A 17278-nucleotide genomic window follows, 5' to 3' on the forward strand; every position below is an offset into this window, starting at 1 on the left:
AAAACAACTAATTTACTAATTAATCTAAAAAATGTAAAATTAAATCTAAATGCAAATGCAATGTATTTTTTGTATTTTTTCATGAATTAAATAAAATTAAACATGCACAAAAAAAAATGCAAACAAGAAAAACTCTACAATAATTCCTAAAATAACAAATAATTAAAAGAAAAATTTAATTCTTTGAAATTTTGTAGGAGTAATCCATGTGGGGCCAAAATCACGTGCTCACACTACTAAGACGGTGAATTCGCCTACTTTCCTAACAAAAGAATTACAAATTCGAGTAGACATAAAATTAAGATATACCCCAACTTATTTGAAACAGAGGCATTGTTGTTGGAGTTAAGCAACAAATTGATTTGAGATTATCTTAATTCATCTGGTTCTATGCCTTCAAGGTCTTATAATTATATTGCATGGACAATTCATTTAGATCAATCTTTAGTATGACTTGCTCTAAAATTATGATCATAGTGTTGGACATAAAACTTCACTTTTTCGTATCCAAGTTGCTCATATTTGTATCAGTAGCTCCAAGAGAAGATGTCAAATAAGTAAATAAACTAATACCATACATGATACTGTGTTTTACAGAGCTCTAGCTTGTTAGTTTTTACAGAAGTTACAAGAAAAAAATGGATGAATTTCATTCTCCATTCTAATTTCTGTTACAATATCAAAAAGTTAAAAAACAAAAGAGATTCACCATTTGTAAGAATCCTCTTACTCTTCCCCCTATCCCCACCAGCTCTTACTAAAACGTAAAAACTCTTCCTATTACTTTCTACCTATTCTGCTGGTTGAAGTTAGAGCTACCTCATTTGCCTATTTTCTAGTGAGTGCTTGTCTGGAGAGAAATATGAGATGTCTGATTCGGATGTGTGAAAGGCCGATGATGTACAGGCAGGTGCATGTGATATTTGCCTGATTATTTTCTCACTTACCCGAGGAAATAACCACAAAAACATCATCAAGGGACCACTTGCGTTGCTCTGACTTGCCTGCTGGATTAATCACAGCACGCTCTGCAGCTGCAAGGCGGTATCCAATCACTATCTCTTGTCTTTGACGACCCCTTCTCATGATATCAGTGAAGCAGAGTTCTTCCTGGTCATACAGATAGAACTCTGCTGGCTTAATGCATAATTCATTTCCCTGTATTTGATAATGCAGTCAGATAAAACTGATCCGGACTCAATGAGAAGATAAAAGAGAACTAAATGTAAACTCAGTAAACAAAGAGCTTTATAGCTGTAGCTTCAACCAGGTTAGAACGTCCAAGCTGTGAAGATCTCTTGTCAAACCCCCCCCCCACCACCACCACCACACACACCCCCTGGACCTCCGGTCAAAACCCGGCTCTGTTATGATGAATATGAGAGAGGAAGGAAAGACTAGCTTGTCTCGTATCAGCTAGAAGTAAATGCATCCTAGTAGAATACCTAGCTGAATGCCATGCCTTGCCATTCCACCACAATTTAGCTTATCACTCACTTCAATGTTTTTTTTCATACACATTCTATTCTTGAAAAGGCTGAGTGATAATACATATAAAATCGTACACTATATTAAAGCATGCATTCAGAATATAAGTAAATAAAGGTAAAAACAAATACCTCTTCCGCAAACAATTCTTCTAGCACACGATTAATCTGTTTGTCTTCTGCTACCATTGCAAGTGCCATGCTCACCAGTTCATTTGATAGCACGTAATCGCTTATTCGAGAGACTGAAACAAGATTTCTTGTCCTAGAATCCAATATCTCACTTATTATTATTGATCTGTCTGACGCCTGCTGCATTTCACGAATCCAGGAGCTCTGAGAAAACACAGAATGCCGTAGAGGAATCGACCTAGAATCTTTATTAGGAAGACGCTTCGACTGCATTAAATAACAATTCAGCAATTTCAATCACTATTTGAGGATTAACGACATCAACCTTAGTACTGTAACCCATTTTGACATGGGAAACAAAAAAAAAATTAGGCCAGAGGAAGAGGAAGTGGGGATCATTAGCACTGAAGGGGAGAAAGGAAAAAGGGAAGTGAAGAGAAATTGAAGATGGCGAAAAGAAAAAGTTGCACATTAATAGTGGAAACAAGAAATGTTTCTCAAAAACAAATACTCCAGTGAAGAAGAAAACTTTGGTTATATGTCTCAATTAAAAGTTAGCAACAATGACCTGGATATCTCGGATGAGGAGGAGGGTGGCAAGAGACCGTGAATCAGAGTGAACAATGGAGTCTTCAACAGATTCATCTGCAAGAATCAGAATCTATTCTCTTAGAGTTAGTAAACGGTGAACCAACAAAAACATGAATTAACATGCCAATATACTATCATCTGATATCAGTTTAAATCAAAATGATTCTCGTTTTTGCTTTTGCCACACAAAGGAAAATCAAGAGCAACTAGCCCACTGCATCCAGATCCTTATTCACAAGTTAACACCAAATATCTTGCCGGAATTGGGAAGTGTGTATAATTACTAAAAAGATTCACCAACAATCTAGCACTAGGCTATATCAAATCCAGAAATATTAGTTTTGGCCAGGAAATTTAAAATAAATACACATCTTTCATGCAACCAAATATGACCATGTTTTCTTCCACCTTTAACTGAGAAATGACCTTCTTTTAATATTTTTCTGGTTTTTCTTTTAGGAGATAATCAAAGATCTCAAAGTATGAGCACAACTTGAACTTACCGAATCAAATGTCTCCAAAGGAAGACCCTCCAAATGACGTCTAATCACTGCATTTCCCACATGATGGACAAGTTTTATGTTCTCCAGTCCTGAGATATCAAGGCCCCCATCAGTCAACTTCCTTTCTCTATCTTTCTCAGGAACCTCATTAAGCATCCATAATTCAGACCCTGGAGCCAATAATGCCTCTAGCACCTAACAAACAAAATGTGCAGAAGCCTGTGAAACTCATGTATAGTATCTATCTCACTGTTTAGGATTGAAACAATGTATTTGATTCTTAGAAAAGCTTCGAACACAAAAGTTCCAGTGCTGAGATTTATAAAGAAGATGGCATTAAAAGTTTAACTCGAAATTAAATTTTAAAAAAAACTATGTTCAGCCAAAGGAATATCAGTTTTCTCAAACTATTGTGTAAAGTATACCAGATAAAGAGATGTTGACAAGAAAAGGGAATAACTAGAGAGTTTCATAGCAATTTGTAGTGGCAATTATCAAGCACCTAAAAACAAAGAGTAACCTAGATGATATCCAAGGGCTCGTAGCAGCATTTCTCCACATCAACTGGAAAGAATAGTAGGGCCCAAACTGAAATGTACCACTTTGAAACTGCAAATGGAAGTTTGATTTTTTGGTACAATTTATTTCTGAGTGTCAGAGGAAAAAAAAAAAAAAAGAGGGTCTCTATTTTGAGAGGGCAGATGACACTACATCAAGCCATAACGTCCAATCTGAAAACAAAGGAGCATTTAATCCATCTATTAAGAAATTTGACCCTGGGCTTAACTTAACCACAAAAGCAAGCTCATGAGGAGTGAGGATTTGCCCAAAATCATATAAGGAAACAAATCATTTCCTCAACTAACGTGGACACTTTAACACCACTGAAACCCAAGTCTGGACATCTGGAACAAGAATAATATAACATGGGGACCAAAAATTGGCAAAACCAAGAATAACAGTGGGTATGGATCTGGTACCATGTTTAAGAAATGGACATCAGGCCTCACTCAACCCATTACCACAACCAATGTAGGACATTCTAATACCATTGATTAGCTTACTAAGTTGGGATCAAACTGAGTCAATCTAAAACGAAGACTTACAAAAGTTTAGATGTACTAAGGGGTCGGTTTATTGATGGTATTGGAATAATTAATCTCAACATAAAATCTCTCGTAAGATAGTACATCGCGTATACAAATAAATATGTAGTGTTTGATTGGCGGTATTAAATAATACCCACATTGAATCATTTTTTGAGACTGATACCCACATTGATTTATGCGACAATCTATATACTACTTCTGTCCCAACTTATGTGACGTTTTTTCCTTTTCAGTCCATCCCAAAAAGAATGACTACATTCTATATTTAGAAATAATTTTACTTTAAACTTCTCATCTTACCCTTAATAAGATGATTTATAGCTACACAAATGTCCATGGCTTGTTTTAGACTACAAGTTTCAAAAGTTTTTCTTTCTTTCAAAAATTTTGTGAGAATGTACGGGAGAAAAATCCATTATTAGCAATGATACAATGATCCCTATATTATATACATATTCTACTCCTACTACATATGGGACTAGGACATATTCTACTCCTTCTACATATGGGACTAGGACATACTTACTCCTACTACATATGGGACTAAGACTATTTACACATAACTGTCTAACACTCCCCCTCAAGTCGGTGCATACAAATCATATGTACCGAGCCTGTTACATATGTAACTAATATGAGGACCAGTGAGGTACTTGGTGAAAATATCTTCAAGCTGATCATTCGACATACAAGGCCACTAGACTCCCCCTGAGCAACAAAACCAGGTGGTTGCTGATAAATAGAAGTTAGCTGAAAGGTCGACGGAAAAATCTTAAAATAGTGAGACTAAGCCGAATTCTAAACTACAAAATAGGTTTTAAAACACCACCAGAAAACAGATAACTTTTTCTGGAAAATATTGTTCACGTCGTGAAATCACTGTTCACGCCGGTAAAAGTGCACTATTCACACCGGAAAAAATAAAGTTGTCCTAAAGAAGTTTTGTCAAAAAGTGGTCGGAATGGCTCACACGCGTTGGAAAAGTTATTGTAGCTCGCCTGGCGGTGTGAGGGACTTTCTGCCGGAGTGATTGACTAGGGTTTTGTACCTGACTTTTCCAAACAAGATAGTAGTGTTGGTTTTCGCACAACAGTTACCGATGAGGAGATAACGTAAATCAATCTTGAGTCATCAACCGGAAAGACGCACGGTGACTGACTTTTCTGTTCCGATGGGACTGGAATTTCTGGGGTTTGGTCGCACAAGGGTTTTAGATCTGATGGTGGTACTGGTATATGCATCCACTGTAGCACTGATGAACTCTGGGAACAAGGCGAAGTTGCCGGAAAATTGCACAACGATGAGATCTTTCTTCCCGGATGTCGCTGGAATGACACACAACGATAATTTTCTCACTGAAGCTCTGATACCATGTGAGAATGCACGGGAGAAAAATTTATTATTAACAATGAGCTCTATACATAATACATATTTTACTCCTATTACATATGGGACTAGAACTTATTCTACTCCTAATACATATCGCTTTCTAGATCTTCTTACTCAACATATTTAGAATGAAAAAGGGAGGGGAACAAGCCCCCCCCCCCCCCACACACACAGAGAGAGAGAGAGAGAGAGATTGACAGGATAGGCGATCAAGATGTAGGTATGTAAACTGTACCATAATCATATCGTCAATATCACGTCTCCAACCACAGAATAAGATTCTTTCTGGATATTTTGGAGGATCAGCTATCCTAGGGAATAGGCCTTTATTTACCTGCAAAAAGCAAGTCATTATATAAGCAAATACAAAAACTGAGCCAGTGTCAACCATGCATTGTTAAAATATCACCAAACAAGGATCACAAATAGTGAACTATAGAAGAGAGCAACCAATAGATTCACAAAATACAAACATACAAGTTATCGCGATACGCGACTCCATTCTTGTCTTTGTTTTCTTATTTAAGGAACCATGAATTATATTGCCTAACAGAGTGATAAATAGAACTAATGTTATACCGCTATCTCTTGGTCACACATGATAAGTACCTTAAGTTCAGAAAAGGAACTAGAATACAGCACTCAATAGATTTTGAAAGCAAGGATAGCCAACCAGTAGTAAAAATTCTTAGGTAGTAAACAAGTTCCTATATATGATCCTTGCAAAACTTCTGCCAGAAATAACTCCTTTATCCTATTTTAGCTTACAGGGACCACCAAGATCAGAACAGGCTTAGCAAATATAATCTCCAAGAATATTGAGAGGGTGTGACCTAATATCATGCAAATATTTATGCAGTAACAGTGGTGTATTTCATCTTCATTTTTGCCATATCTTACGGTTATCATGCTTTACCAGAACCGCCAAACTATGGTAAAGGAACCAATTAACGTCACTAGACCAAAAAACTTTAAGCTTTGTTGTCAACAGCCTCATGCTAGAAACCTATGTTGCAGGGACTCTTCAAGAGTCCTGCACCCGTGTCGACACGACATGGGTGTGGGATCCACATCGGATTTGGTCAACTTATCTTGGGTGCTTTGACTACATCTATGATCAAGAAGTATAGATTGATTGGGTATTTGGTTTGTTTTCTGGGTTTATGTCGTATATAGATATATACACACCAGTGTTATCAAAGGCGAAAAGTGCAAAAAAGCTCTAAGATCCGTGAGGTTTTAAGTGCAAAGCGCAAATAAAGCGTGTTAATGAAAAAAGGCGCAACTGGAGAAAAAGTAAAAATATGTACATGTAATCCAAGACTAATAATTATAAGCATGAATAACAAATATTTGGATAAAGAAATTGAGAAAATTATGATAAATTGAAATTTCAATTGTTTAATGTAGCCTTTTCATGATTACACTCATATTTACCTTAGAGCCTTGATGCGATACTAAAGCGCCCATAAAGCGAGGCGAAGCGCTCAACATGTTTTGAGCTTCGCTTGAAGGCTTAAGCGCGCCTTTGACAACACTAATACACGCGCGCGCGCACACACACATACCAAATATGAGAATTCTTTTGCTATTACAGGAGATATCTTATAAAAAAAGTATTAGGTGTATAGAAAGAATTAAATTTTATTAGTTTGAGTTCAATAACTTTAATTAATCGAAATATATACTTATTTTTATCGAAATATATACTCTATATGTCGAAATAAACATTTATAGGTTGTATCCCAGCACCCATATCCGTAGTTGGATCCATAACCCCAATCCTAAATTTATGTGATGAAGAATCTGACCTCTAGATCCACCCATATCAGATACCCATACCCGAGTCCAAGCATCATAGCTAGAACTCTTAACAAAATCCAGAATATAGTGAATGTTAAACTTGTTTCTGGTCAATGGAAGCTCTTGGAAGATCCTGGTAGATACCGAAGATTGGTCGGTGAACTGAATTACCTCACAATTACACGACCATATATTTCATGTGTAGTACATGTCATCAGTCAATTCCTCCAAGCCCTGTGTAAAGGTTATTGGGATGCAGTAAATCATATCCTCATATACATCAAAGGAGCTCTAGGACAATGATTGTTATATGAAGACAAGAGTCATTTAGAAATTTTTTGAGGAACAATTCCTCACAATAAAACGAGAGTCAATTAGACATTGTTGGATATATTCTGATGACGGTTGGGTCGGTTCTCCATCACGTCTGTGTATCATGTTTAAAGGAAACCTAATCTCTTGGAGAAGTAAAAAAGTAAGATATAGTGCAGAAGTGGAATTTCAAGCTGTCTCTTGCTAAATGTGAGCTTATCTGGTTAAAACAACTTCTCCAAGAGTTAAGGTGTGTAGAAGTCAAGCATATGAAGCTAATGTGCTACGATCAAGATGCTCTTCACATTGCCTCAAATCCTGTTTTTCATCGAGGACAAAGCATATAGAAGAGGCCTATCATTTCATTAGACAGAAGATCGAGTTTGGATGCATAGCCACCAGCTTTGTTGGCTTGAATGATCAGTTGGCAGATGTTCATACTAACCCTTTAGAGGATGTACACGGGAGTGTTAAGATATTTGATGTTTAGCATTAAATCAGGATGATTTGACTATTGATTTAGGGATTTGACTAGGGTTTTTATTTTGTGTTTATATGCTGACCAAATACGTGTACATTGTAATTGCTATAAATTCCCTATCAAGCTTAATTGAATAATCAACCTTCTCCATTCTCACGTCCTCCCTTCTCCTTCTCCTTCTCCTAAAAGAAGAGTAACTAAGTTTGTAAAGCCAAATGACGAGTGTGCTCACATATCCATCAAATCCCTCACCATTCCAGGGACCTATTACATATGTAATAAATTAGGAACATAAGATGTGTACACCACCTTGTATGGAAGTATTAGAAACTTATAGCCTGTTTGGCCAAGCTTCTCCAATCCTAGAAGCACTTTTTTTCAAAACAAAGTACTTTTCTTTTTTTCAAAATTGAAGTGTTTGTCCAAGCTTTTGGAAGAAAAAAAAAGTGTTTTTGAGGAGAAGCAGTTTTGGAGAAGCATAAAATAGTAGCTTCTCTCCAAAAGTACTTTTTTGAAAAGCACTTTTGAGAAGAAGAAAAACACTTATAGCCCGTTTGGCCAAGCTGCAAAAATCAGCTTATTTTGAGAAGTGCTTTTTTCCAAAAGTGTTTTTCTTAAAAGTACTTTTGGTGAGAAGCAGTTTGTGTTTGACTAATTAGTTTGAAAAGTACTTCTGAGCAGCAATTAATGTTTGGCCAAGCTTTAAAAAACTGCTTCTAAGTGTATTTTTCTCAAAAGTGCTTCTCAAAAAAGTGCTTTTGGAGAGAAGCTACTTTTTCCTGCTTCTCCTCAAAAGCACTTTTTTTCCTTCCAAAAGCTTGGCCAAACACCTCAATTTTTGGCCAAAAGCACTTTTGACCAAAAAAAAGTACTTTTGGCCAAAAAGAAGCTTGGCCAAACAGGCTATTAGAAGCAGTTTTTAAAAGCTTGGCCAAAAATTGTTGCTCAGAAGTGCTTTTCAAATTAATTAGCCAAACACAAACTGCTTCTCATCAAAAGTACTTTTGAGAAAAGCACTTCTCAAAATAAGCTGATTTTTACAGCTTGGCCAAACAGGCTATTAACTCGCATGGAAGTATTAGAAACTTAGTGAAATATGTATAGATGCAGCAATCTAGAAACGTCAGTTAAGTATAACATGTGCAATGTATCTCACACCTATAAATAAGTGTATCTTGCACTTCATTGCCATCAAGTTTTCCATACAGTTTCTTCTCTCATAATTCCCAATATATCCATGACATTTTAAATGCATAAACAAGAGATCATAAGTAGCATTACTGGCTCAACCAAGACTAAACAACATCACATGCTTAATTCATAAAATTTAAGCAAACAATAACAGGACATGGAACTCCACATTAGCTGTGAAGAAGCATGAAGAAAGGAGAACAAGATGCAATAGCAAATCAGCAGAAATACTTGCATCTCATAGTAAAACCGAAAATGTATTTAACTTTTTCCGGAACTAAAGGGAAATATGGAGGTGGATCAGAAAGGTGTAAGAAGGTTTGCGATATTGACCCAAAGAAAAGATTAGAAGGTATTCATCGAAAGGGAACAGTCAATAAATCTAATCACAAAATTCCACAGGAATGCCAGATAACCATCAATTTTAGAGAAGAAAAATACCTCTGGCAAGGGACCTGGTGCATAGGTATCATCATCTTCAGCTATGACAAGGACTTCATCACCTTCTTTTAGAACATATCTATCATCAGGATTTATGATAATCTTCCCCCCATCAGCAGCAACCTTAACTCCACAGGGAATTGCATCTGGAAATGATACCAGTACATCTTCAAAGGGTACACCATCCAATTGAGGCCACCGTTTAATGTAAAATTCTGCATTTTCAAAGCCCAAAATGTCTTCCCAAATCTGCCATATTGGACAACAAAGAGAATTAAACAAGAAAATACGTATTACTCGTCCGCAGAGACCAACAGCTACCAATAACAGGATCAAGCTAAAATTGAGAAATCTATACTACTGTGATATGGCAATCAGTAGTTACCTCTATATTATTGTTACTCTACAATGAGTTTTCTCGTGCATATCAGTTGTACATTAAGTGGGCATGTCATGAGGGTAATCATTATGGTTTTCCAAAACAATTTGGTAAATGGCTGTGATCGTCTTCCATTTTTCTGTTCCTCCTGAACAAAGGTGTATCAACTAAACCGTAACTAAGAATAACTAACTTTAGTAGTATGCAGATGCAAGTATCAGATCATCATTCATTTGCAGCTTGGGAAGGCATGTTCCCAAAAAAGCACTCAAAGAAAGAATAACCTTATACTGGATCTGTAGCCCCGAAAAGACGGTGCATCAAATTTCAGGAGCATTAACGGCAGAACAGTATGAAATAGCAACAGAATTATTTATCGAATGACCACATGTAACTGTCAACATGTTTACAGCAAAAGCAATCTAGAAAATGTTCTCACATTTTCTGGCTATGTATAGGTAAGATTAACAAGGACCTCAACTTCGCCTCTGTAAGCTTAGAATCTATGTGAGGACACATTGCCGGTCCAAAGATCAGATAAAGGAGGGTTGTGGTAGGTAACGCCCAGTATAAAAGAAGTTAATATATGAATTTCATAATATTGAACTTCTACTGGAGTGAAACAGGTACAAATGGAGCAAAATGGGCTTTGCGGATTACAACAGACCCGAAGTAGTTTGGAAAGTGTCATCGTTGTTGTTGTTTTTTCATCAACATGGAACTCAAAAGGAAGAGAATTCTTCTGGTCCAACCTTGCAAGTTTTTCAGGAAATTTAAGGCACAAGTGTGTGCGGATGCACACTCATTGAATGCAACACTAATGAGTATCATTAACCAATACATACAAGAGGAACCAGAAGGACTACAGCATGTCTAGATGACAACATAAGTGGTATAAAGCTGCCAAAGTGAGCAAGTGAAGACAAATGAAGATATAATGTAAGAGAACTATATATAACTGACCTGAGCAAGGCCAGGCTGCAAAGCGCATTGTATCATCAACCTCCCAATCACATCATGAGCAACAACTGTTTCAATAAGTTCACCACCAACAAGCTTCACTAACGGTTCGTTGTCGAGATCACTCATCTCCACAACAACATGACCTCTCAACCCCTCTCTTACTCCAGTTAGGCTAAGTACAACCCTTAAAGCACGTGCATCACTCTAAAAAGAAGAAAAATTGGAATAGTTAGTCTGAATTATCTGCTCTAAAAGGAGGAAAAACTGGAATAATTAGTCTGAATTATCTGCTTGTTTAGAGCCTGAAGATTCATTTGTGAAAAACACCTGATCAGCATTCTCATCAGATGCTAAGACAATGATTCCACGTGCTTTCGAGACTGAGACCTGCATGCGCCATAGAAGAACAAAAACAAAGAGAAATAACTATAAGAAAGAAGGAATTGAAAGGTTAAGGGGATTAAGAAGAATATAAGTCACTAGTTACTTTTACCACAGAGTAAATTAGGAAATTAGGATAATGAGGTAAAGGAAATGCGATTAAAAGATAAGAGGGGGTATCAGGGTCAACAAGGAAAAGAAAAAAGATAGGCTCTCGCACCTTTTTCAAATCAGCAAGTATTAGCGGACTGCCACTTCTGCAGATCACTGAAGTTCCCATGAAGTCGAATTCTAACTTTGCTATGTCCATCTCCATCTCCTCTTTGTCTCTTTCCGCAAGCACAACGACAACACCACCACCAATGCTCTTGTTTGCTATTGCTAGCTGCTTCAAAAGTGACCCCTGTAATAAGAAAATACCTTTACCCCTCTGTGTCATAATCAGTATCAAAAGTCATGATTAAAGCAGATAATTCCTTCCATATAGCGAAAGCAACACCAAGTGAAGTTTGCAGCTAACGGAAACAAATATGTCCGATCTGAAAGCTATTCTAGAAGTATCTCTTTGCTCTTCTCCACCAAGATCTCTCAAGATTCAATGGTACTATCTTACCTGCAAGCCTACTATCGACGATTTGCAGATCTTCACACTACCAGATAATTGAGAAGGTAATGAGAATTAAAAAGTCATTCTTTCTTGTATAAGGTAGGCTTGCTATCTTTTTTTTCTTTCGTCGTTCTATTATTAAAAGAAAACAAAACCTATATCAAGTCTCTTTTTTTATAAAGTGTAATTTTATAAATCAAATCGATATCAAGCCTACTTGATATTGCTTGCCAAAAGCACCTTTATTCAAGATTTTCATTTTACGAGTCATGTAGGAAAAGAATTCCGCACTAAATACCCAGACAGAGAGTTCAATTAACAGCTGAAAACGGCAAAAGTAGAAGTAAAATGTATTTCTGTAACAAACTATTATCTACGAAGAATAAATCTCACTAACTTAGATTATATTATTTACAAGTCAATGTAAGATTTGGGTCCAACCATACAACCTTGTTGCACAGCCATACAGGTGACAATGTGTGTGAGTGTGTGACTGTATATATTTAAATCAAACGATTCATCAGCGTCCAATATGTTTGAATCGAATGGACTGTGAAAAGGATGAATTTGGACCAAACTTTTTTATGGATCATATAAATCTATTGGATTTCGAATGGATATAGATTGCGGATTGCCCATATCCAATATACATCAATCCAGATCCAATCTCTATCTTTTTCCTACCCAAATAAAGGCATCTTAGAGCAAAAGCCAGATAATACCAAAAAGTCACAACATTTTAAGCGAGATACTATAGACTTACCAATTTATCACTCCACCCAAGAATAAGAATGTGATTACTTTCAATCACCTCACTCTTTCCTTTCCGTAAAGAATCCACTTTTTCTGAAATAGCATCTGAAACAAGCCCCAGCATCATAGCAAATATGAGCATGCCTCCTGAGGTTATCAAAACTGAAACTATCCTTGGCCCTGCACCAGCCATATCAGCATGGGTTCCAGAGTCTGCTACGAAGCTCCAAGAAAGCCAAAGAGCTTCAGTAAAGCTGCCATCACCAACGGCATAAAGTGCCAATGCTCCATAACCAATTAGAAAGAGAGTGGCAAAGAGAAGTGCAAGCAGCTTTGCATAAGGGTAAACTGAGAAACACACATCCACCATGTAAGCAATCCTTTTCTTCAATGGAACCTCCTCCTTTTTGGTAGTTTTCCTCTTTAAGAGATCAATTATTCTCGGAAGAGAGTCAAGATATTTGTAAAATACAAAAGGAGTAACGAGGATGAAAACCACCATGTACAGAGCAACTATTCTACTGTCAGCATTCCCAAAATACACTAGTGAATTAAATTCTTCTAGCTCTGTGATACCAGCACTGGCAAGATCAACATGGCTACAAACTCTGCGAAGACTAACATTCTCCTCCTGCAAACAAACCATTCCTCACCTTCAACTTTCGTACTGAGAACCAACTATTTACTGACAACAAGAAAGCAAGAAATTAAGTAAATTTGAGGGTTTCTTCCAATAAATAGTGGCTCTTTTCTTTATTTTTGGCGATAAGTAGTATTCATGCTTCTTCCAACAAACAGTAATGGAAACTATGTTTATACTTTGAATGAACACCGGAGGAAAAGACTTCGCGAATTTAGCAGTGTTTGTGGGGACTAGGGAGCATACCTGAAGCTTAGAGACTTCATTCTGCAAATATAATGTGTGAGATACTGATAATGTACAAACAAATTTAAGCTGCAATAAGGGGAAATAATTGGTCAATACACTATAAACAAGAACCATAAACCTAACGCATAGAGAACAGAAATGTTTGATATCCAGAAAAGGTTAAATGGGCAAAAAATTCCCATTAACCAAAACATTAAAACATACTACTACACTACTATGCAATCTCTCCATCCAATTTATAAAAATCTTTCCTTTTTGAGATGTCTCAAATGTTTGACATCATTCCATTCTAACAGATTTCATACTTTTCAAGAATTCAAATTCGCTAAACTATTCGTATTTTAAGGTTTAAACTAGAGGCAATCTTTACCAGACTAACAATTCGACCATTACTTTAATTGTTTTTCCAACATCATTTACATAATACTACATATAAGTCAAACTAACATTTCAAATTAATCCAGTCAAACACAAGATACATAGAATGGGACAACAAGGAAGTACTATGCCACTACTTAATATTACTCCCTCTATCTCAATTTATGTGATGCACTTTCCTTTTTACTGTGTCCCAAAAAAAAGATACATTTCTATATTTAGAAACATTGTAGATTTAAACTTCTTATTTTACCCTTAATGAGATGATTTATAGTCACACAAATTCACAAGTTTCAAAAGTCTTTCTTTCTTCCTTCAACTTCATACCCAGTCAAACTGCATATGTAAATTAGGACGCAGGGAGTATTAGATTTCACATTTCTGCAAGTTATTTTGGTTATAATTTTTCCCGCTTACTGGGGAATCGAACAGAAATGCAAGAAGTCAATAGGAAATAGAATGGGAAAAGCATTAAAAACACAAACCAAAAAAAGGAACCAGGAACTGTTATGACCAGAAGCTCTTCGAGCATTAGAGGAGTTAGCTGAAGTAGAAGACTCTGATGACAAAGCTGAAGAAGAAGCTGGATTCGAGACTTGAATTGACAAAGCATTCAAATCTCTCTCAGCTTTCAGCTTCGGCTTCGGCTTCGGCTTCATCTTCGGCTCAGCCTTAGCTCCACCCTCGTCACTAGTCAAATTCAACGGCATAGACTCGCTACGAGCGGGTAATTTCGACAATTCCAGCTGATTCCTCTGTGATTTGGAAGTTGACTTGACGTTGACTCTACTCCTAGCAGTATGAGGTCCCAGAAAAGAAGGATAAACGTAGTCACGATCACCAAATCCGAAGTTTGCATCAACACTCGTGGATGCGGAAGTTGATGTGGAGGTAGAAGGAGCGGAGTATGTATTAGATTCAGAGGAGAAGCGGGGGGAGGATAGTGGAGTAGAAGAGACACGACGAACGGTGGGTAAAAGTGGGCCCGGGAAGTGGGCGACGGTAGGTGTTTTGTCGGCGATGGTTTTCGATTTCTTGAGCAAGGGAGGTTTCTCCGGCTTGTCAGGGTTCGGATTTGGATTTGGAGCTCCATCTCTGTCGGGCATTTGACCGAATGGAAGAAAAACTATATTATGAAGAAGCACGGAGAAAGAGGATTTTGGAGTGAAGGGAAAATGGGTTAAATGAGTGAAGAAGGAAATGGAGAAGCCATGGGACTGAGAGATGAGAGAGAGAGAGAGAGTGACGACTGGAGGTTATGTTAGTTTATTGTTCTTTTTCTTTTTCAGTTGGAGTGAGCTGAGTTTGTAACCTGTGTGATAAAAGCTATTTACTTTTTTGGTATAAATTTGATAACAATTTAGCAACTTACAATTCTATACTTAACGAGAAGCTTTTATAACCACATAAATATTCTGGGCTCCATTTTGATTTGTTTAAGATCATAAATTCCAAAAGTCTTTATTTTTTCTTAAACTCCGTCTTCAATTAAACAAGTTCACATAGATTTGAACGGAGGGATTATTTTATTTACTATGGATGTTTGAATTGGCTTTTAAAAATTAAAACATATTTACAATAAGTTAAAACTGTTTAGAAATTGCTTTTTGTCTTAACAGATATTTTTGCCGAAAAAACAACTATTTTTAAGCTAATTCAAATGGGTTTAAAGTTCTCTTTCCCTTCTTTAATTCATTGAAAAAAAGAAATTATTAAATATTCAAAAATTCCTAAATTAAAATTTTGGAATATGAAATCCACCAAGAGAATATTTTATGACATAGTAATTGCATCGGCCTAGTGAAACAGAAGCCTCTGACCCGCAACAATTCAATGATCATCAAAATATGGACTCGATGAAGTTGAAGTACTTATATTTTGAACAAAGTCACGTTAATGAACTCAATGTTTTATTTGATGAATAGCCTAATAGGCATATCAATTTGTTTTATTTTGATATCCAGATTCTTTTACTCCACGAAGTTTTAATTAGGCACTTGAACTCGACCAAAATATATAGTGTGTGTTGCTTACTCACCCCCACATGAAGAACATATCAGATCCACCTCATATTATTTAATGCTACATTATTGGTTAGTTTAACAACATTATATTTTTTAGAAAATGCATAAATACCCCATTTAACTTGTTCTGAAAAATTATTTACACACTTAAATTTTACAGTTGTCCTAACACCCCATTATTGTTAAAACAATATTTATTTACTCCCTCTTAAGCCCTGGCCAGCCGCGCGTCTTAGACAACGTTTATGAGTGCGTCCTTGCTCTCTTTTAATCGTTAAAAACACCCTAAAAAATAAAAAAATTTAACTTCAAGATAACCCAACGGTAATATCCATTCTTCCTCAGTTTTTTACCAAACCCAAGTGAAGAACCCTAATTTCTTCTTCATCTAAATTCTACCGAAATTGCATCAAATTTCCTTTTGAAGTTTTGATCTTTAAAAGCAAAGGTTAATCTTTCTCCTCCTAAAGAACCAAAATTTCTTTCTTTTATTATTATTATTATGTCTTTCTCCTAAATCCAATTTCTTTTGGTTAAACATTGTAATGTGGCTGATGTTTCTAATATTTTCGTCAGCAAATTATCTGACTTTGGTATCGTCTGTTTGTGTTGTAGTTGTTGCAATGCCTTCAAAAGGCTTGAATTTGACAAGGCTTTGCACCGAAGAGGAAGAAAATGAGTTAAGTGGAGAAATTCGATGCAACCATGGGTATGTGCTGCCTTTGTTAACAGCTTGGACACCTCGGAACCTAGGAAGAAGATATTGGGTTTGTCCATACTATGGGGTAAATAATAATGAAAATTCTTTCAATAACTGAGTTGTGAAAAACTATCTTTGATTAATTTTCTTTTTTTATTCATCTTAGGGTCCACGATCTTGTGATTTTTGAGTTTGGAAGGATTCCGAAATTGATCCTCGGTCGAAATTTGTTATTCCAAAGTTTCTTGACAAAATGGGTGAACTTGAGACCGCAATAGAAGGCTTTGAAATTCTTGCCAAGCCGAGGGTAGCTTTAAAGGTTGAAAATACCATAGAAGGGGAGAAGATGGAGAAGATTGAGGCTCAATTGGTAAAATTACAAGTTGATAGGGAGAAGATGAAAGAGGCAAAAAAGAAGTGGAAGAGCAAATTGGCTAGGTCCAAGGCTAGGGAAAATGTACTTTGGTTCATTATCTTGGGGATATGTATTATACTTGTTGCTTGTAGGTTTCCAGTAATGTCTTTGAAAAAAGATGCAATGGAGTTGCCATTTGAATCTAATGTTCTTGTCTCAATATGTATGTAGTTGTTGCTTGCATGTGTTATTTTGTATGTTTGTAATGGACCTTTTATTTGTATGTAATAAACCTTTCTTGGTAAGTAATGAAGTGTTGTTTCTAGTGAATTGATGTTTGAATGTTTGAAGTGTTGTAGGTGTGTTCTTGTTGCCTAGAAGCAATCAATCAAGCATGTATCTTCATACAA

General features: G+C 36.4%; 1 protein-coding gene across 2 annotated transcripts; it reads right to left on the minus strand.

Moving 5' to 3' along the window:
• Positions 1-554: 554 nt before the first annotated feature.
• LOC104218171 (ion channel DMI1-like) lies at positions 555-15081 on the minus strand. 2 transcript variants are annotated; one of them, XR_011400897.1, is made up of 12 exons: positions 14275-15081; positions 13409-13477; positions 12533-13153; positions 11383-11565; positions 11109-11168; positions 10782-10985; positions 9440-9688; positions 5447-5545; positions 2714-2908; positions 2188-2264; positions 1620-1886; positions 555-1158 (listed from the first exon to the last, which is right to left on the minus strand). XR_011400897.1 is itself a non-coding variant. In XM_009768598.2 (12 exons), the coding sequence occupies exons 1-12, from the start codon at positions 14893-14895 to the stop codon at positions 940-942; spliced, it is 2880 nt and encodes a 959-aa protein (XP_009766900.1). In that variant the 5' UTR covers positions 14896-15080; the 3' UTR covers positions 555-939. The 2 variants fall into 2 exon arrangements, 1 of the variants encoding a protein (XP_009766900.1); XM_009768598.2 differs by having other exon boundaries at positions 2188-2280; positions 14275-15080.
• Positions 15082-17278: the final 2197 nt, after the last annotated feature.

The sequence above is a fragment of the Nicotiana sylvestris genome, chromosome 7 (assembly GCF_000393655.2).
Source record: "Nicotiana sylvestris chromosome 7, ASM39365v2, whole genome shotgun sequence".
In the NCBI taxonomy this organism is placed as follows: domain Eukaryota; kingdom Viridiplantae; phylum Streptophyta; class Magnoliopsida; order Solanales; family Solanaceae; genus Nicotiana; species Nicotiana sylvestris.

Bases quoted from the DNA above. Each gene is read 5' to 3' on its own strand.
- LOC104218171 (XM_009768598.2), bottom strand. From the start codon at position 14,895: ATGCCCGACAGAGATGGAGCTCCAAATCCAAATCCGAACCCTGACAAG. The intron at 9,689-10,781 runs GTCAGTTATATA...CCAATATGGCAG, and splicing joins TGCAGCCTGGCCTTGCTCAG to ATTTGGGAAGACATTTTGGG. The intron at 1,887-2,187 runs GTCATTGTTGCT...TATTTAATGCAG, and splicing joins TCCTCATCCGAGATATCCAG to TCGAAGCGTCTTCCTAATAA.